This window comes from Euprymna scolopes, chromosome 26 (genome assembly GCF_053919585.1).
Source record: "Euprymna scolopes isolate OS-2025 chromosome 26, ASM5391958v1, whole genome shotgun sequence".
Classification (NCBI taxonomy): domain Eukaryota; kingdom Metazoa; phylum Mollusca; class Cephalopoda; order Sepiida; family Sepiolidae; genus Euprymna; species Euprymna scolopes.
Genome location: NC_136507.1, coordinates 105,574,824 through 105,599,984, shown reverse-complemented (window position 1 = coordinate 105,599,984; position 25,161 = coordinate 105,574,824). Strand labels below are relative to the sequence as shown.

Genomic DNA, 25,161 nt, shown 5'->3' with positions numbered 1-25,161 from the left:
AAATTTTGCAAAACAGAAATTTGAATTCGAATTTATATTGAAGATGTTATTAAACTAAAACTTATATTTTTACTTATGTGTCCAGACTTTGTACACACCATGTAGAACATGACCCACAGAATTTAGTCAATTATTTCAACGGAAATTGTCTGCTTGTATGTCTGTACAGCTAAAAGTCAGAAACTACGCGAGACCCACTCGCAAAAATGCTATATTCTTTTTAAGTAATGCCTCGTATACAATCTAGGCATGTTTAAAATATACATATTTATCATTTTGGGGTTCAGTAGGAACAGAATAAGTCGGGGAGCGGGGTTCGATATTTCAAGCAATTTTTTACTGTTATTATGACTTTTTTGCTGTTGCCAGAGAAAGCGATAGAGGAGGTGCGTAAGAGAGAGAGAGAGAGAGAGAGAGAGAGAGAGAGCGAGAGAGAGAGAGAGAGAGAGAGAGAAATGGAATTAAGAAAGCGAGAGGAATAATATGAAGGGGGGGGGAGGAAGAGGGCAGAAGAGAGGGAGGTGGAGGAGATAGAACTAAAAAGAAGTTTTAAAAGAGGTCGAAATTTGGGCTGATTTCTAATGTTATTTTGTAGTAAGTCGTCAACTATTTTTTTTATAGTTGCAAAAAAAAAAAAGAGTGGAGTGACAGATAGGTAGAGAGAGAAAGGGAGGGAAAGAAAGGGTGAAAGTAATAGAGAGAGAGAGATGATTGAGAGGAAATGATAGAAAAAGAGAGAAAAGGTGAAAAAGATTAAGACAAAGAGAGATAGATAGATAGATAGATAGATAGATAGAGAGAGAGAGAGAGAGAGAGAGAGAGAGAGAGAGAGAGAGAGAGAGAGAGAGAGAGGGGGGAGACGTTTTAAAAGAAACAAGTTACACATAGACTTTCTTGGCCTTTTGGTCAAGATCAAAGTGTAGTATCTGTTCTTCAGATGCTGCACTTCCATTTCTTGTTCTCTTTCGGTGGAGGAGAAATCCTTCACGACTGAGACAATTTTTATTTTTGTATCTTTTCTCCACGTTAAAAAAACGACCCTGGTGTCTAACTCTGTCCCGTGGGGAGGCATAGTAAATAGGTACACATAGACTTTAACTCTTCTATATAAAAAAAAATGTCTATGATCCCGGACATGATCGGGTAAGCATAGTAGTATGTACTAAAAACAAAGTGAAAAAAAAAGCCTGAAAGTCTAAACAAATTATCTGTAACATTAAGGAGGGTCACTTGAACAAGAAATGCCTTAATCGTGTTAAATTGTCACTCAACTAAACGAAGCAGCAGTATCAGAATTTTTGTAGGAATTTTTGACACCCCTAACACGAAACTGCGAATACAATATAAAAATCTCGTAATTTCTCTGTTAAAAGTGGGTTATTTATTTTCTTTATGGATTATACTTCCAAAATAAACTATTACAGTTGTTTTAAAAGTAATAAAAATATTTTTATTTTTTTTTTTAAACAGTAATGAATTTTCCGAACTCAATATTTTTCAATTTTTAAACTCAATATTTTTAAATTTTTAAATTTTAAAAATCTATCAAAATTTTTCTATTGATTCTATTTTTACGATATTTTCAGGGTCAATGTGAAATTTTATTTTCTTTCCAATAAACCGAATATAATATTTTAGACAAACGTTTTTTTTAAATTCACGCCCCCCCATTTTCACGCCCCCCCATTTTCACGCCCCCCCCCATTTTGAAATGTCTATTAAAAAGTAAATAATGAATTTATGTTTAATAGGTTTATATATCACAAATTGAAGAGAAAAGGTCAATAAATAATATATTCAAATTTAAAACAAAAAAAAAAAAATCAGTTTTTTAGAAATTTACCTGTAAAGTCCGAAGTTTAAAACCTTATTTTATAAGAACACATTTTTTCTTTTTGTCTTTTTTTTTTTTTTTTAATGAAACCTTGGTCCTTGCTCCTTTAATTGAAAAAAAAATTAGGGCTTGAATTACATTTTTCGAGGAGTTATAAGCTTAGAAAGATAGGGGGTCGAATAATTTACGCCTCTCATTTTGAAATGTCTATTAAAAAGTAAATAATTAATTTATGTTTAATAGGTTTATATATCACAAATTGAAGAGAAAAGGTCAATAAATAATATATTCAAATTTAAAACAAAAAAAAAAATCAGTTTTTTAGAAATTTACCTGTAAAGTCCGAAGTTTAAAACCTTTTTAAAAAAAAAAAAACACATTGTTTTGTTTTGTTTTTTTTTTAAATAAAACCTTGGTCCTTACTCCTTTAATTGAAAAAAAAATTAGGGCTTGAATTACATTTTTCGAGGAGTTATAAGCTTGGAAAGATGGGGTGGAATTATTCACTATTTTCACGAAATTTCTGACACTGCTAACGAAGCATATGATTTAAAAAAAGAATTATCAAGAATGCTTGAAGGATGCTTTTCTTTATTAGCGTTAAATACAAGTGTTGGCAACATGAGCAGACATATATTATAACATCCTAATTCCAAATGCCAAATGACCTCTTGTTGTTATAGACACACACACACACACACACACACACACACACACACACACACACACACACACACACAGATATATATATATATATATATATATATATATATATATAATATAAAGACTTCTCATATCTATCTGCGTAAGTATACTTTGATATACATACACACGCACACACACATATATATATATATATATGTACACACACACACACATATATATAGTAATTAAATGTTAAGTAGAAAATCTGAAAAAGTGCTCAATACAATTGTAGAGCAAAAATATAAGGTCTGATGAATTTATCGGTTTGTTAATTCGATTCTGATAGTGGAAACATGTGTAATTAAGCAGATGAAAGCGGTAATATATATATATATATATATATATATATATATATATATATATATATATATATATATATATATATATATACTAGCAAAAGTACCCGTCGTTAACTGAGTTCAAAAACAGCCTACAGAAAATGGACTCTGATTTATGAAAGTATGGTAGGTTACGAAAAGGAAGGGTTGTAAAGAGACAGCTTCGAATTTGGGGATATCAAAACCAAAGAAAAATATGATGAAAGTAAAAATAAAATAGATAAACCCCATAATTTATTATACCATACCTGTTCTCACTGAAACACTTATCACAATATTCTGTGAATCTATATTAAAAAAACTTTGTGACATATTTCCATTCTATGGAGGTCAGGCGCGAACGAACACCCCATTATTTTATTATACCATATTTCTTCAAACTGAAACATAATTATCAAAGTATGCTTACGCAGATAGATACGAAAAGTCTTTATTAAAGTTTGTGCCTATTTCCATTCTATGAAGACCAGGTGCGAACGCAGACCCCACAATTTTATCATACCATCCCTATTTAAGTTAAAACATACTTATCAAAGTATTCTTATGTACATCTATATCAAAAACATTAGAAACGTTTTTTTTTGTTTTTTTTTTTTTACTTTTTAAATCTTTTATTTCCATACTTTGTGGACCAGGTGCGAACGCAGCCCCCACAATTTTAATGAATCATCATTATGCCAGATCAAACATACCCATTCCTGTGTCTCGATACATCTTCTATCATTATATGTGATCAGTTTTCTATAATAGTCAACCATATAGGAGCCTATTCGTGACCAGACACACACACAGATATTCGGCTTTATATTATAGATATATATAATTTAACAATTATTTTAATAACAATTATAGGAAATAATTGTGTCAGCCCCTTTAAGAAACTCGTTTCTTGCTGTTCAGTACTTTCAGTTGAAATAAAAGCCGGTCAATTTAGCTCATATGCGTAGATCATCATATAATAATTAGATTACTCTGACAGGCATTAAGAAACATTTAAAAGTAAATGTTTAAATTTCAACAGTATTTCTCGCGGTTAACGGTGGCCGAGTGGATTAGGTCTTTGCTAATGAAGTCAGAGGTGTATTCTGTTGCCGAGTTCGAATCTATCGACCGGTGTTAATCGTGACACCGTGCACTGATGATTCCCGAAAGGATGAAACACTAGTGTCTGTAGGTATTTAATAATTATTATAGTAAATAAATAAATAAATGAATATATATATATATATATATATATATATATATATATACATATACTTACGTGTATATATATATATATATATATATATATATATATATACTTGTATTCTTACAATTCTTAAAATATAGATTATTGAAGTATATATTATTTAAAAATTCTCCCAATTAATTAAGCTCAATGTAAACGAATTTTAATTTTCAGAGCATATATATCGTTAGTTAACATTTCCAAACCAGGAGATGTATTTAATTCACACTCATAAAGTTTTATTCACGTTTTTACGAGGTACTTCGTACGCGTGTTTCGTTGAATAGCGGAAGCCCACTAAACAACTACTCAAAGGCGGATGTATGTTCCTAAAAAGATGTTGGAAAGATTTTTATATGGAATGAAAACTGATTTGAAGAGGGGGAAACAATCAAAAGAACTGGAGATGTGTAATGACAGTATAAACATAAATAAACAAAAAAATACAGAGAGAGAGAGAGAGAGAGAGAGAGAGAGAGAGAGAGAGGAGATAGAGGGAGAAGGAGAGAAAAAGGGTGAGAGGTGAAAGGAATAAAAATAATACTAGCCCTCCCCCAATTTTTTAGTATCCCCACTCCCCTCCGTAAAGCTTATATATATATATATATATATATATATATATATATATATATATATATATATATATATATATATATATATATATATATATATATATATATATATATATATATATATATATATACACTAAATTATGATCATGGTCCAAGAAATCCAAGTCTCTCGTTCCCCTTTCAACAGTAAGTAGGAGGTTGTTGTCTTTCCAAAATAATAAAAAAAAATATCCGTTAAACGCTTTTAGGATCAAAGATGATATTTTTTCCTTAGAAAATGTATTTACCACCCTTCTTACAACCTAAAAACATATTTATGCTAATATGGCGGAAACACTTGATGATTTTCATATAGAATTCTGAACCCTCCACTACCACACACAACTTCTTGACCTTGACATAACCTTAAAAAAAGCTATTTCAGTGTTTTTTTGTTTTGTTTTGTTTTCTTTTTAAACTATAATATCTAAAACAAAATTTCCACTCACGGAATATCCTATCAACTATTAAATCCCTTCTAATAGATTCATAAATGTAGTTTAGAAGGTTAGAAATCAGAATCTCATGGTATCACCGCTGGGGTCCCTCAACGTTCCATCCTTGGCCCAATTCTCCTTCTAATTTTCATCAATGATCTTCCAAATCACATTCTTAGAACATTCTTATACATCTATGCAGACGACAATACCATCTATGGCAACACTTCAAAGGCCAGCCAGCAATGTCCAAAATCTTTCTGATTCTCTTTTTTCTAAGCTTGAGATGTGGTGCAATGGGGGAAAGGTGGCTGGTTAATTTTAATGCACACAAAATCAAGCTTCTCTCTTTCCATCAGCAACGTCCTGATCCCCTCCAGGCCTCAATTGATATGAATGGTTCGGCATGAGATAACACTTGGCTTTGACAAGCTTCTGGGACTTCACTCCTGATTTTGAATGGAACATGTACAGGGTGGAACAATACATTTGTTGAACTAAAAAACAACACTACACTTTTACTGAAAAAATCAATTCTGGTAACTTGCTTATGTAGTAGAGCTGACATCTATTCAATGTAGTTGCCTTCAGCCTCAATCACTGCTTTGATACAGGTCTGGAACTGGGAGCTTGTTTTTCGACAAGCACTGCGGGAGCTTGATGAATACTCAGCGAATACCTGGCGCATGGCAGCGATCAGGCTTTGGTGTTGTGGGAGGTCATGTTGGCGATGTTATCGATATATGACCAAATAAAGACGTCCAACGGGTTCAGGTCAGAAGAGGAGGGGAGCAGTGAGAGAAGGGTACAACGTTGTAGTACTCCTTTGTATTTTTTTTTTTTTCAAATAACAAAAATACATATGGGTATCGATCCTCTGTTTCGTAAAACATTTTTTCACTAATATTAACAATTAGTACAGATATCCCGAAAAATCGAGTCATAGGAAAGCCTTTAAAAAATATCTTAGTGACCCCAGAAGATTGAACCTTCTTTATGATCTACAGACACATCCTCAAACACACGGTTCGAATTCTTGTAATGCAGAGCCAACCCTCTTTTCCTTAGTAGAGAAAAAGAAGCATATTTTCAACACCCGAAGAAGGTCGCAGGTTGCAGCGACCGAAACGTTGTGCTGATAATACCCAAGATAAGATTAATAGTCCAATTAATCAACATAACACAAGCAAATCACAAACATTCGAAACAGAGACTTACTTTACTTTATTATATAGATAGATACCAAATAATTTAGATAGATAGATAGATAGATATTATGTTGGAAACAATAAATGAATGATTGCACTCCAATTCGAGCAAAGAATGTATCTTTTTTCAATAGGAGTCCATTTACTTTTAGTCGACATGGGCGTCACATTCGTTAGATTAGACGACTTTAGTCGAGTAAATTGACACGGTTGACATCACTATTATACATTTTGCCAACATTATAATCATTGACGACATCATGGTCCTAACCAATGTCATATCCACTGTTGCTGAAGACTCTTTAGTCAAAATATTTTGCAAACAAATACATAGATAAGCAAGAACATAAATCAGTCGTAAGATCGTATACCTCAGCCTGAATGAATTGATGGGCCTTACTTTTCATTGTCTATGAAGTGTTCTGTTGTGTATGAAGTTAAGCCATGGAAACATTGGTAATGCAAAAAAAAAAAACTATTTGATTAAGCTGCAATTTTGCATGTCATAAAAGTGCATCAGAAACATTCCACTAATTTAGAAGAATGGTAAGTTGAAATTCCATGAAAAAATCTTGTAGAATACACCAATAATGCAAGAGACTGCATAAAAAAATGAGGAAACTGTTGTATAAACACGTTACTTCAAAGACACACAAAGAAGAAGTGTTTGTCCATATGGTTGCATGAGAAAGACAGAACAACGCAACAAACCTGATTGACTTGGGATTTCTTTAAAAGGAAAACTTGTCCAGAACTTGTGGAAGCAATTTCTTCATAAGCTCGATAACCCTGATGTGTTACATCACCGCAATCTCCAGTCATCACAAAAACTACCTAAAAAAGAAAAAAGAAATGTATACATTAAAGAGGTATTTTTTTAACGTACTAATATATTACAGCTTATCAAGGCCCAAAGGCCACTCGAGGATAAGACATATTTCATATGGAGTAGTGTGAAATATTTAAGAGAAGAGCGTTTGTAATATACAGCATAATCACATTGACACACTGATTTTTATTAAATCACTGAAGTTAAGCAACGTTGGCTCCAGTCAGAACCAGATGGGTGACCATTTGAGAATACCAGGTATTGCATGTGAGGGAACAGTGATAAATTTTCTGAAAACAAAAAAACATAAAACAAACCTAAAAACCTGAAGATGGTTCTTGTGAGATCACCGAAGTTAAGCACTATTGATCCTAGTTATTACCAGACAGGTGACCAGTCATTGTATGCGCGAGGACAGTGACAGGTTTTCTGTAAAAAGCTCCAAACCTGAAAAATCTTTTTAGCAAGTCGGTAGTACTTGGTGAACAGTAGTCTGAGATGTCGGAAATTTTTCTGTCTCTATGTCTATCCTTGTGGCCATGTCACTAGTAAGGGTGCTGGAGGTAAACGTTTTGTCTGGGCTGATGTTATCCGCCTGATAGTCAGGGACCCGAACCTTGGATTAACCACTGAGGAGGCTGTCCTATCAGCAGGCGCAAAGTACTGGGACTGCTGTATTGCCATTTGGTGAATGGATTCTGGACCATGCAGTAGTCTCTGGTGGAGCCTCTCGATGCCATACTAGTGGGTAATTGTTACGGCTTTACCTTTTCATGTGCTACAAAAAAAAAAAAAAAAATTTCCTGTCTTTTTCTCTCTTACTTTCCCTCTCTATCCTGCTCTAACCAAGTATGCTGACCTGTTCCACAAATCGCAAAACCTCAACATGAAATAACAAATTCCTAATGAACCGCCCCCTTAAGTAAACACTTCATTAAATCTCCACACTAACGTACTGTACTTGCAATAACCCTTATCCCTGAGTGGCTTCCAGGCCTTGATAAGTGGTGACCACCGTGTAAAAAAAAAAAAAAAAAAAAAGTCCTTCAGAATAAACCTACTAACCATGATTACTTAATCAAGCAATTGACAAAAATTTTGTTCTCAAGCATGTGGCGAATCGCTTTGGGGTATGCACATAGACGGATGATTCGTAATGCCAATTCTTCACTATGTTATTCATTAGTCCTCACATTGCTTCAGCAATGTTTCTGGTAAAGGAGGAATAGTTGTTGGTTTCAGAGCTGGTTCTTATTTTGTCATCTGAAGATTTTCAATTCTCTCATAGTATTCATCATAATTCAACTGATTAATCCTTTGTGGTAATATTTTTAGCAAATTAACGAAGGTAAAACCACAAAATTTGGACGATTGCATCTATAACAATAGGTGAAAAGAATGAACCAATCAGAACTCAGAATTACTTCATAAAATATATTGAATCTCTTTGAAATTTTTAGTGATAACTTTCCACCTTGATACGATAAAACCAATAGATTCTGCTGATCATGACTGGATTTAAAGTTTCTCTGGCTGGATCTTTTGCTTCAAACAGCTATTTTTATTATTACGTTTTCTGAAGTTTTGAGATGAGGATTAGTTGTTCGTATTATTTGGATTCTTCGAACTACTGTTCTCATCTTGAGTATTATTTTCACAATGAAACATTGAGAAAATAACACTCAGCTCCTACATCTGTCCCATTGCTACAATGTTGCAGCCCTGTTCCTGTTTTACAAATATTTTGATGAAATGTGTTCTGATGAACTCTTTGCACTTGTGCCCCTCAACGTACATATCCCTGACAAATCTGCAACACTAGACTTTGGAAATCCCTTCCTGTTTTCTGCTTCCCTGACTGTACTGTTGTTGAATTTTTCAGAGATATCTTTCTGTCTTGATACGAGAAAATCAACACTGATCGTGATTGAATAATTTCGTGCTCGGTAAAAATGGCACCGGTAGAAATGGCACCGGTAGAAATGGCACCGGTAAAAATGGCACTGGTAAAAATGGTACCGGTAAAAATGGCACCGGTAAAATTGGCACCGGTAAAAATGGCACAAGTGAATAACTAGGTAAAAATGGCACCAAAAGGTGCTACTGAGGCTATGGGGTCCCAAATTCTAACCTCATTTTGGGTTTTGTAAAAGTTCCTATTTTCTTGCCGTCAACGAGGGCAGAGTTAGACACAAGGTCGATTTTTAATATCCAGCCCCCCCCCAAAAAAAAGGGGCAGCTTTCATCGGAACAAAAGATTACAATTACCTCAGTTTAGAAGCATTGTTTATCTAAAGGTTCTTATTTAATTGCACCCCGCTAGGGCAAAGTTAGACACAAGGTTGGTTTTAAATCTGGGGAATATCCAGCTCCCCAAAAAGGGGCATTTTCGATCGGAACAAAAAATTACAATTACCTCAGTTCAGAAGCATTGTTTATCTAAAGGTTCTTATTTAATTGCACCTCGCAAGGGCAAAGTTAGACACAATGTCGGTTTTTAATCTGGTGACTATCTAGCTCCCCAAAATGGGGTACTTAGGACTGATGAATCGCAACTTATCAAGGATAAAACACACCCGAGGATAAGGGTTAATGTGGAAGTTTTCAATTACACTAAACAAAATGCATCTTTTCTGGACAAGTTGTAGTTGTATTTTTGGGTTCTTTTTTCATAATGAATCGCTAGTTATCAAGAATAAAACACACACGGGGATAAGTTTTTTTTTCCCTAAAACAAAACAAAATAAAAATGATCCAGAAAAGATGCACTTTGTTTAGTGTAATTAAAAGCTCCCTGGTTGACACTTATCCTCGACTGGCAATTATCTTTGATAAAAGAAAAACTAATTTTGGTGCACTCTAAATTTATTTTATCATTGAATGTATTTTATCGTTGATAAGTTGGGCTTTGCCATTTTTTTCTTATTTATCCAAAACTGCTATTATTGAATAAATATTGAACTCTGGAATGTTTCTGTTGAACTCGAGAATCTGCACAGAATTTCTGTCGGAGGTTGCATCGACTGATACGTTAACAAAGTGTAGTATCACTTCTGATGCTACACTCCACCTATTATCTCCCCGTTCAATGAAGAATTAATAAATCCTTTCAGACTGAGACAATTTTAATTTTTGTTCTGATCCAGAGTTCCTCTTGTAGGAGAGCTGGATATTGCCTACATAAAAAAACGACCTTGTGTCTAACTTTGCCCTTTTGGGGAAGCAAGTAAATAGGAATACTCAAGATGAGAATAGTAGTCCAAAGCTGGAATGGGAACAGTAACACAAAATTCTCAAAGCTAAACTGTATCAATGCTGTTAATTATCAAAAATAGTTTTATTGCCTTATTAACAAATTCAACAGACACATAAACTAAAGTGAAAGATAACGCGTGTTGTCGCGTATACGTGCGAAAAGGTTTTATGACCAATTCATTTCACAGTTTCATGCTCACAGTTGAGTAAGAAACCGTTCTGGGGACATTTCTGGGGTCAATCGGTCACTGAGTATATTTCTGACATAAAATTATAAACTGATTCCAATATAAATAACAGTAAAATAGATACTTATACATATTTGACACCCCGAGAGTACAAACAACGTTGAAATAATAACTATTTAGAAAGACATTCTTAACATGGAGGTGGGGTGAACTATTTTGCACTTTCACCTAAAAATTTAATGAAATAAAAGTAACATTATTTTTTTAAGTTCATATTTCTTTCGGTATCAAACATCCATAAGTACAATACGTTCGTTTGTTTACAAAATAAAAAAAAGTTTATTTCCGCACCAAGGGGAGAGGTCATTGAATATTTAGGCTGTGAGCTATAAGACTCAACGCACAAGGAGTACTTAATTTTAAAGTATAAAAATGTATCGAACTATAATTTTAAAGTTTTAATATTTCTTTTTAATGAGTGATTCATAATTGAAAAAAAAATATGCTAAAAACATTTATAGATTGTTTTTAGTATTTTTTTTTTTTTTTTTTTTTTTACATTAAGGTTGTATAAAATGTATCAAAATATAATTTTAATTCATCAATGTAATAATTTAAAAAACATGAAATATTTATGAAGAAACTTCTTTATATTTGAGTTTCATAAAGGGGTCGATAACTCGTCTCCATTGCCGACATGTTGCAATGCAGGAGTTCCATAAAAAAGAAACAACACTAAGTGTACATAAATTACGAGGAACGAATAACATAATGTTGATTTCTGATTTCAATATCAGAAGCCGTCATCAAATGGACTGTTCCTCACTATAATTGTTTATGCCTAAGTTATTTTGTTTGTATTTTTGAAAAATATATAAACTGCTTATTTTTATTTTATTTTTACTTTTAGCATATCTTGCGTTTGGTAGCATTTATTTGTTGTATATTTTACTTTTTCATTTTGTTGTCTATAGTAATAAATGTTCGATAATTCTTATTTTTAAGGCATTTATTAGTATAGACATCGAATCGAATATATGGTAAAGAAACAAATAAATAGAAGTAACTAATTAAAATAAAAGGAACTTGTTTGTAAATAAGGGAGATTTTTTAAATTTATTTCTGCCCAGTGTTCAACTTATAATAGGGGAGAAGAGGTGAATGAATTACCACACAGATGAAAAAAGTTATTTCTGACACCTGTGACGTAATAGCACTTTGGGAAATCTCAAAAACGAGATTCGCATTTAGGATCTATTTAAATTTGACAAACTTCTCATTATTTTCTGTAACACCGGTGACGTCGCAGTACATGACCTAACTTTTGGAAAACTCAAAACGAGGGTAAAATTTGAGACCAGATAAGTCGTCTAGCACCCTTTTTAATTCGACAAATTTCGAACGTTTTCCCATTTTAATATACTGTGAGATATTCATGCATGTTCTCGCTTTGTCATTTTTCTCATTAATCCATTACGTGCCATTTTTACCGGTGCCATTTTTACCTATTTATTCACTTGTGCCATTTTTACCGGTGCCATTTTTACCGGTGCCATTTTTACCAGTGCCATTTTTACCGGTGCCATTTTTACCAGTGCCATTTTTACCGGTGCCATTTTTACCAGTGCCATTTTTACCGGTGCCATTTTTACCAGTGCCATTTTTACCAGTGCCATTTTTACCTAAATTCGAATAATTTACCCCAAACAGCTTATCTGATTGGATTTATGCTGCCATTTGTATATATACTAGCAAGACGCCCGGCATTGCCTGGCCGTAAAATATGCATAAATATCATATTTTAATTCATACAAAAACTGAGATATGTGCATGCGAGTATTACGTTTTTATTTCTAAACAGTTCATTTCTTGTAAGTAAAAAAAAAAAATACTCGGGTTGAGATTGAAACCAAAATCTAAAGACACTGAGTCAAGTAGGAAAGCCATTAGGCCGTTGATCTTTAAAAATGTTTTTTTTTTTTACACGGTAGTCATCACTTATCAAGGCCCGGAAGCCACTCAGGGATAAGGGTTATTGCAAGTACAGTACGTTAGTGTGGAGATTTAATGAAGTGTTTATTAAGGGGGTGGTTCATTAGGAATTTGTTAACATTGGACTTGAAGACATCCAGGTTGTAGTCAGGTGGGAAGCAGGCAGACGGAACAGAGTTCCACAGGCGTGCAGTTCTAAGAAAGAAGCTTTGTTCATGGAATCTACGTTTTGATTTAGGCACAGATAAAGAGTGGGGGAAATTTTTCACAGTGGATTCAGCTAGATGAGTGTTTTTCGTGAAAGATTGGCGAGGGGGGACCAGAGATTGGAGTTCAGACGAGCACCTGCCATGGAAAGAACGATAAAACAAGGATAGGCTCGCAACGTCTCTTCTGTGGGAGACAGGTTGCAGGGTAGAAAAAAGGGCATCCCCTACTAAGCCACAAAGTCTATTTTGTACTCTGTCAAGGCAGGATAGGCTGTTTTTAGCAGCTCCTGCCCAGATATGGCAGAAGTATTCCATCCTTGGACGTACTTGGCTTTTATATAGATAGAGAATTGCATCAGTAGTGAGATATCTTCTGGAGCGGTAGAAGGATCCCACCATCTTTCCAGCGACCTTGGCAACAGACTTGATGTACGTGTTCCATTTCAGGTCAGGAGTAAAGGTCAAGCCCAGAAGCTTGTCAAATCTGTCATGTGAACCATTCATACATGCGTATTCATCGAACAGTGAGCAAACAGACAAAAATCCGATGACCCACACGCACCAATTTTTCAATTTTGACCCCTTAGCAACCCTTTTTTCCAAATGATAAAAAGTTTTCCACATGTTCAAATATCCTATATACCAAATTTCAAGTCTGTAGGTCAAAACTTCGTTGTGTATATAGGTTGAGAAGTATCCTTACACACGCACATTCTTACTTTTATGTAAATATATTTCTACATTTTCCTATTACAAGAATGACTCTACACTGAAGAACTCTTATTCTTGATTTGTTATTTGGACTGGATAAGTGGAGAGTTATTAGTTTAAATTGTTTTTTTCTTATTTTTATTATTGTCTTTTTTTTTAAATCTCCTAAATGACAAATTTTATTTTAAAAAAGATGTTTAACTCCTATGTTAATTGTAGTCCGCCTGCTACTAAATAAATATAAATATTTAATGTTGCTTTTTTATTTTTTATTCCAATTTGTAGCAGCAAATATAAGTCATCTTAGCTTATCTTGCTTCATTCAAGTGGTTTTATATACACTATTAACTTCAAGTATCCAGCTATTTTTATTAGATCCACTAACAAAATGCCAAAGACTTGTGGCCTTAACAACTTGGCCACTTCAACTCTTTTGGAGGCAAATGACTAATTTCGATTCGGCGATAAACGTTGTTTACATCTGTTTTGTTATTTCTCTTTGGCCTGTCACTTAGCCCTTCAAACAATTTATTCACATTCAAAATAACTTTCAACATTTCTCGCAACCATACATAAACAAAAAAAAGATGTTTCTGTATTAATAAACACAACAGCTGTAGGTTTGTCTTGGAACAGCATCACCAATTCTCATTAGGTCTTGACATGACGATTCAAATGCATCCCATAATCTATAAAAAAAAGACTTTTACTTCCTCCCCCTTCCTCTCTTCTTCATCATCATCATCATCATCATCATCATCATCATCATCATCATCATCATCATCATCTATGATAACGTATATTGGACGGCTTTATTGGTTTGTCATGCTTAAGTTTTAAACATAATTTTTCCTTGGTCTGTCGTGCTTAAATTTTAAATAACATGGTCTGTCACGTTTAAGTTTTAAATATCGTTTTACTTGGTCTGTAACGCTTAAATTTAAAATATGATTTTCTTCGGTCTGTCATTATTTAGTTTAAATATATCTTCTTTTGTTTGTCATTCTTAAGTTTTAAATATCGCTCTCTTTGGTCTGTGATGCATAAGTTTAAATATAATTTTTATTGGTTATGCTTAAGTTTAAATATAATTTTTATTGGTTATGCTTAAATTTAAAATGTCATTTATATTGCTAAACAGATCGCTTGGGTGGATCTTCAGATTCGGGTTAGGGTTAGTCGCGTTTAGGATCATGTCGTATAAAGAGTTTGTTGGAAATAATGCTATTCTCAGTAGATTTATGAAGACAATCCATTTCAATATTGAGTGGTGGGGTATATATGGAATAATGATCGCCATATTTGCAGTCTTTTGTTTTATTATGTGACTTTATATGACTTTATATAGTCTGTTGTATTATTATGTGACTTTATATGACTTTATATAGTCTGTTGTTTTATTATGTGACTTTATATGACTTTATATAGTCTGTTGTATTATTATGTGACTTTATATGACTTTATATAGTCTGTTGTATTATTATGTGACTTTATATGACTTTATATAGTCTGTTGTTTTATTATGTGACTTTATATAACTTTATATAGTCTGTTGTATTATTATGTGACTTTATATGACTTTATATAGTCTGTTGTATTATTATGTGACTTTATATGACTTTATATAGTCTGTTGTTTTATTATGTGACTTTATATGACTTTATATAGTCTGTTGTATTATTATGTGACTTTATATGACTTTATATAGTCTGTTGTTTTATTATGTGACTTTATATGACTTTATATAGTCTGTTGTTTTATTATGTGACTTTATATGACTTTATATAGTCTGTTGTTTTATTATGTGACTTTATATGACTTTATATAGTCTGTTGTTTTATTATGTGACTTTATATAACTTTATATAGTCTGTTGTATTATTATGTGACTTTATATGACTTTATATAGTCTGTTGTATTATTATGTGACTTTATATGACTTTATATAGTCTGTTGTTTTATTATGTGACTTTATATGACTTTATATAGTCTGTTGTATTATTATGTGACTTTATATTACTTTATATAGTCTGTTGTATTATTATGTGACTTTATATGACTTTATATAGTCTGTTGTTTTATTATGTGACTTTATATAACTTTATATAGTCTGTTGTATTATTATGTGACTTTATATGATTTTATATAGTCTGTTGTTTTATTATGTGACTTTATATGACTTTATATAGTCTGTTGTATTATTATGTGACTTTATATGACTTTATATAGTCTGTTGTTTTATTATGTGACTTTATATGACTTTATATAGTCTGTTGTATTATTATGTGACTTTATATGACTTTATATAGTCTGTTGTATTATTATGTGACTTTATATGACTTTATATAGTCTGTTGTATTATTATGTGACTTTATATGACTTTATATAGTCTGTTGTTTTATTGTGTGACTTTATATGACTTTATATAGTCTGTTGTATTATTATGTGACTTTATATGATTTTATATAGTCTGTTGTTTTATTATGTGACTTTATATAACTTTATATAGTCTGTTGTTTTATTATGTGACTTTATATGATTTTATATAGTCTGTTGTTTTATTATGTGACTTTATATGACTTTATATAGTCTGTTGTATTATTATGTGACTTTATATGATTTTATATAGTCTTTTGTATCATTATGTGACTTTATATGACTTTATATAGTCTGTTGTATTATTATGTGACTTTATATGACTTTATATAGTCTGTTGTTTTATTATGTGACTTTATATGACTTTATATAGTCTGTTGTATTATTATGTGACTTTATATGACTTTATATAGTCTGTTGTATTATTATGTGACTTTATATGACTTTATATAGTCTGTTGTTTTATTATGTGACTTTATATAACTTTATATAGTCTGTTGTATTATTATGTGACTTTATATGACTTTATATAGTCTGTTGTTTTATTATGTGACTTTATATGACTTTATATAGTCTGTTGTTTTATTATGTGACTTTATATGACTTTATATAGTCTGTTGTATTATTATGTGACTTTATATGACTTTATATAGTCTGTTGTTTTATTATGTGACTTTATATGACTTTATATAGTCTGTTGTTTTATTATGTGACTTTATATAATTTTATATAGTCTGTTGTTTTATTATGTGACTTTATATGGAAAGCATTAAGGTTTAAAAACGAAGATGGGGAAAGAAGGGGATAATAAAAACCGTATATTCCATCTTTGAATGAAACCATTTTTAGATATTGTTATAATAGAACAACCTAGCACCCCTTTAGCAATTTAGCACTAGACATGTTGCTGAGAGAGATGACGACAGAAGGAATATAGAAAAAAAGAGAAAGTTTGACACACAAGCAGAAGAAATGACCCCCCACGCGAGTTATAGGTGGAATCCCATATCATACCTACCTACCTACCCCCTCCCTCCCTCTCTCTCTCTCTCTCTCTCTCTCTCTCTCTCTCCATATATATATATGTATATATATTTACTAGCAAAAGTACCCGTCGTTTACTGGGTTCAAAAACAGCCTACAGAAAATGGACTTTTATTTATGAAAGTATGATGGACGAGTTGTAAAGAGATAGCTTCGAATTTGGGGGTATCAAAACCAAAGCAAAATATGATGAAAGTAAAAATAAAAAACATAAACCCCATAATTTATTATACCATACCTGTTCACACTGAAACACTTATCATAATATTCTTTGAATCTATATTAAAAAAAAACCTTGTTAAACTTTGTGACATATTTCCATTCTATGGAGGTCAGGCGCGAACGAATACCCCATAATTTTATTATACCATATTTCTTCAAACTGAAACATAATTATCAAAGTATACTTACGCAGATAGATATGAAAAGTCTTTATTACAATTTGTGCCTATTTCCATTCCATGGACAGCAGGCGCGAACGCAGACCCCACAATTTTATTATACCATCCCTATTTAAGTTAAAACATACTTATCAAAGTATTATTATGTATATCTATATAAAAAAATCTTGTAAACGATTTTTTTAAATTTTTAAATCTTTTATTTCCACCCTTTGTGGACCACGCGCGAACGTAGACCCCACAATTTTAATGAACAACCGTTCTGCCAGACCAGACCAAACATACCCATTCCTGTGTCTCGAAACATCTTCTATCATTATATATAATCAGTTTTTTAAAATAATCAACCATATAGGAGCCTATTCGTGACCAGACACACACACACACACACAGATTCAGCTTTATATTATATATATATATATATATATATATATATATATATATATATATATATATATACTAGCAGTTCCCCCTGGCTTTGCTCGGGCCCTATGTACTGTTCATAACTTTATGTGCATATGTATATATCAAAAAGTGTGAATATGTACGCTAATGCCTTTCTATATGATAGGCTTCCCCTCTCTCTCTCTCTCTCGCTCTCTCTCTCTCTCTCTCTCTATATATATATATATATATATATAATTTGAGGTTATTGTTTTTCAGAGATTAAATAGCCAATGAAGTTTAACGAGGTTAATACAAGAGTGCTCAATACCGAAGTAGAGCAGGTTATACTCTTTATTTGTTTTTACATAAGCCGTAATATGTTGCTACACAGTCATGAGCATGTTTCAGTCAGCTAGCTACTAGTAACTAGAGTCTTCTTCAGACAATACAGCTTATACGAAAGCAAAGTTTGCAATGAAAATATCAGGTCTTCTTCGTTACAGGGAGTTAAAATCAGGGGGTTCCATTTTTTACAACATCTGATGGAACCTCCTGATTTTAACTCCCTGTGACGGAGAAGACCTGATATTTTCATCGCAAACTTTGCTTTCGTATAAGCTGTATCGTCTGAAGAGGTCTCTTGTTATTATTATTGAACAGTTGACAAACAGACAAAAATCCGATGACTCCCAGGTACCAATTTTTCAATTTTGACCCCATAACAACCTCTTTTCTGGATGAAAACCGATTACAGATATCTGAATACCCTATATACCAAATTTCAAGTCTGTAGATCAAAAACTCGTTAATATATAGGTTGAGAATTGTCCTCACAACCACATTCTCACTTTTATATACATATATATATATATATATATATATATAGATAGATAGATAGATAGATAGATAGATAGATCGAGAGAGAGATAGATAGATAGATAGATAGATGTTATTGCTTGATTAAATAGATATTTTTTCTTTGAAAATTTGGAAATTCAAACGAGAGACGGTTGGTTACATCTTGTGGCAATATGGCTTTTTGATTATTATTGTTTATTGTTTGAGCTTCCCTTTGATGAGAGTCCCCCCCCCACGTCTCTCACATACCCCCACCTCGGGTCCAGTATGTATGGTACCAAATCTTTAGTAATTTTTCATTAAATTGTTTTGTTTTGTTTTGTTTTTTTTCGACATCTTGCTATAATACATCTTTATGAATATTGTTCATTGTTAGTAAAAACAGCATCTAATGGGTGTTCTGCTTTCCTCATGGGAGACAAAACGATGTTAAAACTTCTTCTGGATTCGATAAGGAATCGTATAGCATGCTTCTTTCGTAGTTTTGTACCAAAATATTCTGCCATCTTGAAGTGACACGGCTTGTAAAGTATTAGTTTTTATTGTTTAAGAACCATCTTGAACAAAGCCCCTTTTTACTTGCAGAGTTAGAAACAAGGTTGGAATGTGGGGAGAATCCAGCTTCACAAACTTGGGTTCTTCATTGTTGTAGTGAAATTCAAAATTTGAAATACTGAATTTCAAGTGAAACCAATGGTATCTACTGGATTGTCATGAAAATATCCAAAAATTACGAAAAACGATGAGGTAGAAAATTAATTATTAAAGAAAATAGTTTTCAAAGAAATTACTAATTTTTGCTTACATGATAACGGAAGAGCGCACAGCAGGGGAAGTAATTCATTTTTGGAAGTGTCAAAAACTTAAGCCAATTCAAACTGTGGGTTATTTCGCTTGTATTTACGTCACCTATGACAAAACAAAGATGGCGAAATCATATATTTGTGGAAATCATGGAATACGTGTTTTTTGTAATATTCCAGAAATATTTAACTATTTGTAACATGACAATTAGGTAGATAACATTTGCTTATTGTTGAAATTGACAAAAAGAGTAAGTATAAGGTGGAACGATAAAATTGTCACCCTAGAAAAGACAACATGATTCCATTTTCGTTTGATGAAAATCAGTTTTCTTTTATGTTGCAGACCATCTACTAGTTTGCCAATTGTGTACCAATCCCGATAGGAGCCTTCTATCATGTCTGAAAGTGACACAATGTTCACGAAACAAGATCGAAAATGCATCGCTGTACAACTCATGCTCTCTACTGATCCAAGTTATGACAACAGGACCATTGCCAGCACCCTCAAAATACATCGCTGGATTGGCATGAATAACAGGGATAAGCAGAGGGTTATGAAAACAAAGTTTCCAGCCACGGTTATGCTCTTTGGTGTGGTTTCATCATGCTACCTCACATCTTCAAAGTTGGTTTGAAAGTATACCTGGATGTGCTGAAGAGTGTGGTGATCCCCTGGTGCAATCATGTGGTTGCTGGCAGACCCTGGGTGTGGCAGACCCTGGGTGTGGCAGTAGGACTCTGCACCAGCCCACAAGTCCAAAGAGATCCTGGTTTGGCTTCAGAAAGAGTGCTACGACTTTGTAACCTTATCTCACTGATCCTCCTCCTCCTCCTCCAACCTGAACCCACTGAACTACTTCATTTGGTCATACGTCAAGAACATCACCAACATGACCTCCCACTACACCAAAGCCAACCTAATCACCATCATTCGCTGAGTATTCACCAAACTCCTGCCAGCGCTTGTGGAAAAGGTATGCTTCCAGTTCCAGACCTGTATTGAGGCGGTGATTGAGGCTGAAGGTGGCTACATTGAACAGATATCAGCTCTGCTACGTAATCAAGTTACCTGAATTGATTTTTTCATTTTAAAATAAAGCTGTAGTGTTGTTTTCTTTAGGGCGAAACTTTTATCGTTCCACCCTGTATTTATTTATTTTTTTTAATAAACTCATTTTTTGGGTTTGTTGGATTTCGTTACAATAGCAAAGAAGAACCCAAATTTATCCACTCTGGATTGGGACAAAAATGAAAATTGCCTTAGTCTAGAAGGATTTTTGTCTCACTGACCTAGGATAGAACAAGTAAAAGGTTTAGTAGCATTATGTGTTTTGATCTCCATGAGGGATATAAAAGCGGTTCAGTACTGTTCTGTTTTAGGAATTTATTTTACTTTTTGAAGAAACTATGAGATGAAAATTAGACAAAAATGTCGTCAGCATATCGTGTTTAAAATTTGACTTGGTAATTTTAGCAAAACAATTGCTTTTCTAAAAATTCGACGAAAATATTCACTAACGTAGAACCAACATGGCTGCTCATGGATGTACCTTCAATTTGGTGAGATTGTTACGAAATGTAATAAAAAAAATATAGTCACATTTTTCTTTCCTTACATTTCTTCGAAGTTGGGTTGGTTGTAGCGTCCTTAATTCTCGTATAAAAAAAAATGAACAAATCTTTCAGTTAAAATAGAGTTATCGCCATCAGCCTAATGATGAATTTTAGAAGAGCGTTTTATGATAGATAGTTTGGACGATTAATCAGAATCAGAAAAATCGGAACTTTTGGGGGTAGCAGAATCTGCATCGGATTTTCCGATGCCAAAAACGATTCTTTTAATTGTCTTTTTTTTTTTTTTCTTTAAAACAAAATCTTCCACTGCTGGTATTAATGATAAAATAAGAAATATTTATTGATTTTAAACTAACAGTAAAACTAAACTGTATAGATCATCTTCTACAAGTGTTTTTACGCTTGAGAAAAAATGTTCATATTTAACGTGAGTTTTTAAGGTAATCGGGGAATAGTAACAAGTCTCAATAAAATATTTAGAAATTTATAAAGAATCAGAATCGGGATCGGTAATTGTATCGAAATAAAAAATTCAGTACAGAATCTGTAATTCTATTGGAATTGGGAAAAATACTGGAATCGCTCCATAGATAGATAGATAGATAGATAGATAGATAGATAGATAGATAGATAGAAATACTGCTCTGCTGTTATATTTATTAGAACGCATTGCACGCTAACCAACTTAGTGGAATTCATAACCTCCTGCTGAGACAGACATCCGTTTTTTAAATAGCCAACAAATCTATTCAGTCTCCAGGGAAAAGAACAACAATAAATACAACCACACAGCAAGCTTAGATTAAACACACGATATATTCTCAATTTTAAAAAATACTTTTTCTTTTCTACTGAAGGGACGATTCCAAAACTTTTTCAGATTCCAATACAATTACCGATTCTGTTCTAAATTCCTGATTTTGATACAATTACCGATTCCGATTCTGGTCCTTTTTAAATTTCTAAATATAGAGTTGTTTTTGCGGGGTGGAAAGCCGAACCACCGCAAAAATCCATGCGAGAAAAGAAGAATTAAAGAATCAACCAATGAGAGGCTTCCGACGTCATCATAAAAATATCGAACTTTGGATTCAATTCAGCTCGATGTCAAACCTCTGTCTTGAAACGACTGAATCGTGACTGCATTGATTCTTCGCCGTCATCTTTATTACTAAGAATTACTCAACATTCGAGATCGTAACTGCATTGATTCTTCGCCGATTTGATTTACTGCCGCCATCTTTATTCAACATAATATCTCAACACTTAACAACGGACACACATTTTCGCACTTGTAGGAGGGGGTGATCTATCGATTTCAGTTTTACTGGTAGTTTAAAATCAATAAATATTTATCATTCCATCATTGATAGGAGAAAAATGGAAAATACATTTTTAACAAAACCAAAAGAAATAAAAACAATGAACAGAATCGCTTCGGGCATTGGAAATAAGGCAGTAATTTTTTCTAATTCTGATATCAATTTCGATACCACCAAAATTTCCGATTTTTTTTTTTTTGTTCCAGATTCCGATTCTGATTCCGATTCTGATTCCGATTCGGATTAATCGCCCAACACTAATACTTATGCATTAATTAATTATTTAATGCTTTCTTTCATTTTTCTTCATTAATTCATTTTTTATTGTTCTTCACACTCGTTCACTCTTTCTTTGAATTTATTGTTTCTTGCATTTATTCTTTATTCATTTATTCGTTTCCTTCTTTTTTACATTAATTTTATTGTTTATAAAGTCTTTTTTTCTTTCATCATTTCCTTCATTTATTTTCTTTCCGTGCTTTTTTATTCATTACTTCATCGACTTTTTCTTTTATTCATTCTTCATATTTTATTCATTCTTACTTTTTTTTTTTTATTTTCTTTTTTCATTTATTTTTTCATTCATTGTTTCTGTACTTTTTCCATTAATCTATCTATCTATCTATCTATAAAGGTGAACGTATCTCTGTGTGTGTGTGTGTGTGTGTGTGTGTGTGTGTGTGTGTGTGTGTGTACATTTCCCGACGCAATAATACTGTTGTCAATTTAAATTCACCTTCAACTGGGCACTTTTCTACAGGGGAGGGGGTCGCTTTTTTCGCCGATATTTTTGAAAGTCATTCTCTCCTTTTGATTGTCTAGCCTTAATTTAAACCTACGTCACTTTCGGCTTGGCAGTGGTCGTAACAGCAAAGACGTCAGGTTTTTCCTGGTCTTTTTCTCCTTTGCGGTACGGGTTCGAGCCTGCCTTCCTCCTACCACTATTTTTTTTTTTTTTTGCTCAACATACACCTCCAAACACCCAGGCAACACCGGGCTGAAATTCTAGTATATATATAAAAGTGAACGTGTCTGTGTGTGTGTGTCTGTGTGTGTGTGAGTGTGTGTACATTTCCCTACGCAATAACTCTGTCAATTTAAAATCTGTAGATTTTAAAGTGACAGAGTTATTGCGAAATTTGCATCTACAGGGCACTGAGATTTGGGAAAATCTTTGTAATCCGTTTTTGGACAGAAATTAGGCAATTAAGGAGTCAAAGTTGAACGATTTGACCTTTGAGAACTCTACCAAACTCCTCCGACAATTTTGGGTATAAACACTAGCAATTTTAGATATAGGTTCATTGGACATGGATCTAACTTAATAACTTCATTTGAACCCAAAAAAATAAATGTTAAGAGGTCATAATAGGGGTCAAAGTTTTTAAAAATTGACCGCTTTTTTTTTTTTTTCGCTCAACATACACCTCCAAACACCCGGGCAACGCCGGGCTGAAATGTTAGTCTATCTATAAAAGTGAAAATGTCTCTGTGTATGTGTGTCTGTCTGTGTGTGTAAATTTCCCTATACAATAACTCTATCAATTTTCGGTCTACATACTCGAGATTTGACATAAGGCATATTGAGATTTCGAAAAATTGTTTATATCGGTTTTCGGCCAGAAATTTGCTGTGAAAGGGTCAAAGTTCAACGATTTGACCTTTGAAATCTCTACCAAACTCATCCACCAATTTTGGATCTAAACACTTGAAATTTTAGATATAAGTTCTTTAGACATGGATCAAACTCTATAATTTGATTTGAGCCCAAAACAATAAATGCTAAGGGGTCAAAATTGGGGTCAAAGTTTTTTAAAAAATTGACCTCTGTGGTCTCTACCAAATTACTCAGCCAATTTTTTGTCTAAATATTTGAAATTTTACATAAAGTGTATTCAAACATAGGGCAGGCCTTTTAATTGGTTTTTGGCCGAAATTTTGGCTGCCAAGGGGTCAAAGTTCAAAAGATTTTACATTTGCGGTCTCTAGCAAACTATTCAGCCAATTTTGGATCTAAACATTTAAATTTTACATAAAGGGTACTCAGACATGCAGTAAGATTTTTAATCAGTTTTTGGGCGAATATTTTTTGGCGAGTTAGCGAGGTGGACGAGTGGTAAGAGTTTAGGTTTCTTACCTATGGGGTGCCGATTTCGAATCTCGCTAAATTCAACCCTCTGATGAGTTGTAGACGACGAAACATGTGTCAGTGGATAATTATATATATATATATATATATATATATATATATATATATATATATATATATATATATATATATATATATATAAATGTTGTGTCTGTATCAATAACAACACGAACGCAGAAAGTAAAGGTAAAACAATATATATTAAGACGAAAATATAATACATATTTACAAAGGTGCAGTTGTACTGCAGTTGGAAGATTGACCGGCAGAGGGCGTGTTAAAGTCTTTCATGGAGCAACCGGCACATGCGTCTTGCCTATCCGGCGTTCGAACAAGCTCTCCGGTCTTGCTGACTTGATACCTTTATCTATATCTTGTTCACCCACGTATGCTAATTAGTGGGCGTCTCTACTATATATATATATATATATATATATATATATATATATATATATATATATATATATATATATATATGTATGTATGTATGTATGTATGTATGGGTTAATTATATATGTAGGGTAATTATTTATTTACTTTAAATGTACTCGGTTTGTATATACCAATCGCAATGGATTGAAGAATCCTTTTCATCTCTTCTATCTTCTTCTTCTTCTTTCTTCTTCTTCTTCTTCTTCTTCTTCTTCTTCTTCTTCTTCTTCTATCTTCTATCTTCTTCTATCTATCTTCTATTCTATA

The 25,161-nt window shown here is 32.9% G+C and overlaps 1 protein-coding gene and 1 pseudogene across 1 annotated transcript in view; one reads left to right on the top strand and one right to left on the bottom strand.

Moving 5' to 3' along the window:
* Nucleotides 1–886: 886 nt before the first annotated feature.
* Nucleotides 887–1,103, top strand: LOC145248500 (U2 spliceosomal RNA; annotated as a pseudogene).
* A 3,307-nt stretch (nt 1,104–4,410) lies between these two features.
* LOC145247850 (von Willebrand factor A domain-containing protein 7-like) overlaps nt 4,411–25,161 on the bottom strand; it is a 167,128-nt gene continuing 146,377 nt past the window's right edge. Inside the window, exons 3-4 of the mRNA XM_080109472.1 lie at nt 7,073–7,195; nt 4,411–4,434 (exon numbers count right to left, since the gene is read on the bottom strand). Coding sequence (XP_079965598.1) covers nt 4,411–4,434; nt 7,073–7,195 — 147 coding nt within the window. The remainder of the gene's footprint in view (nt 4,435–7,072; nt 7,196–25,161) is intronic.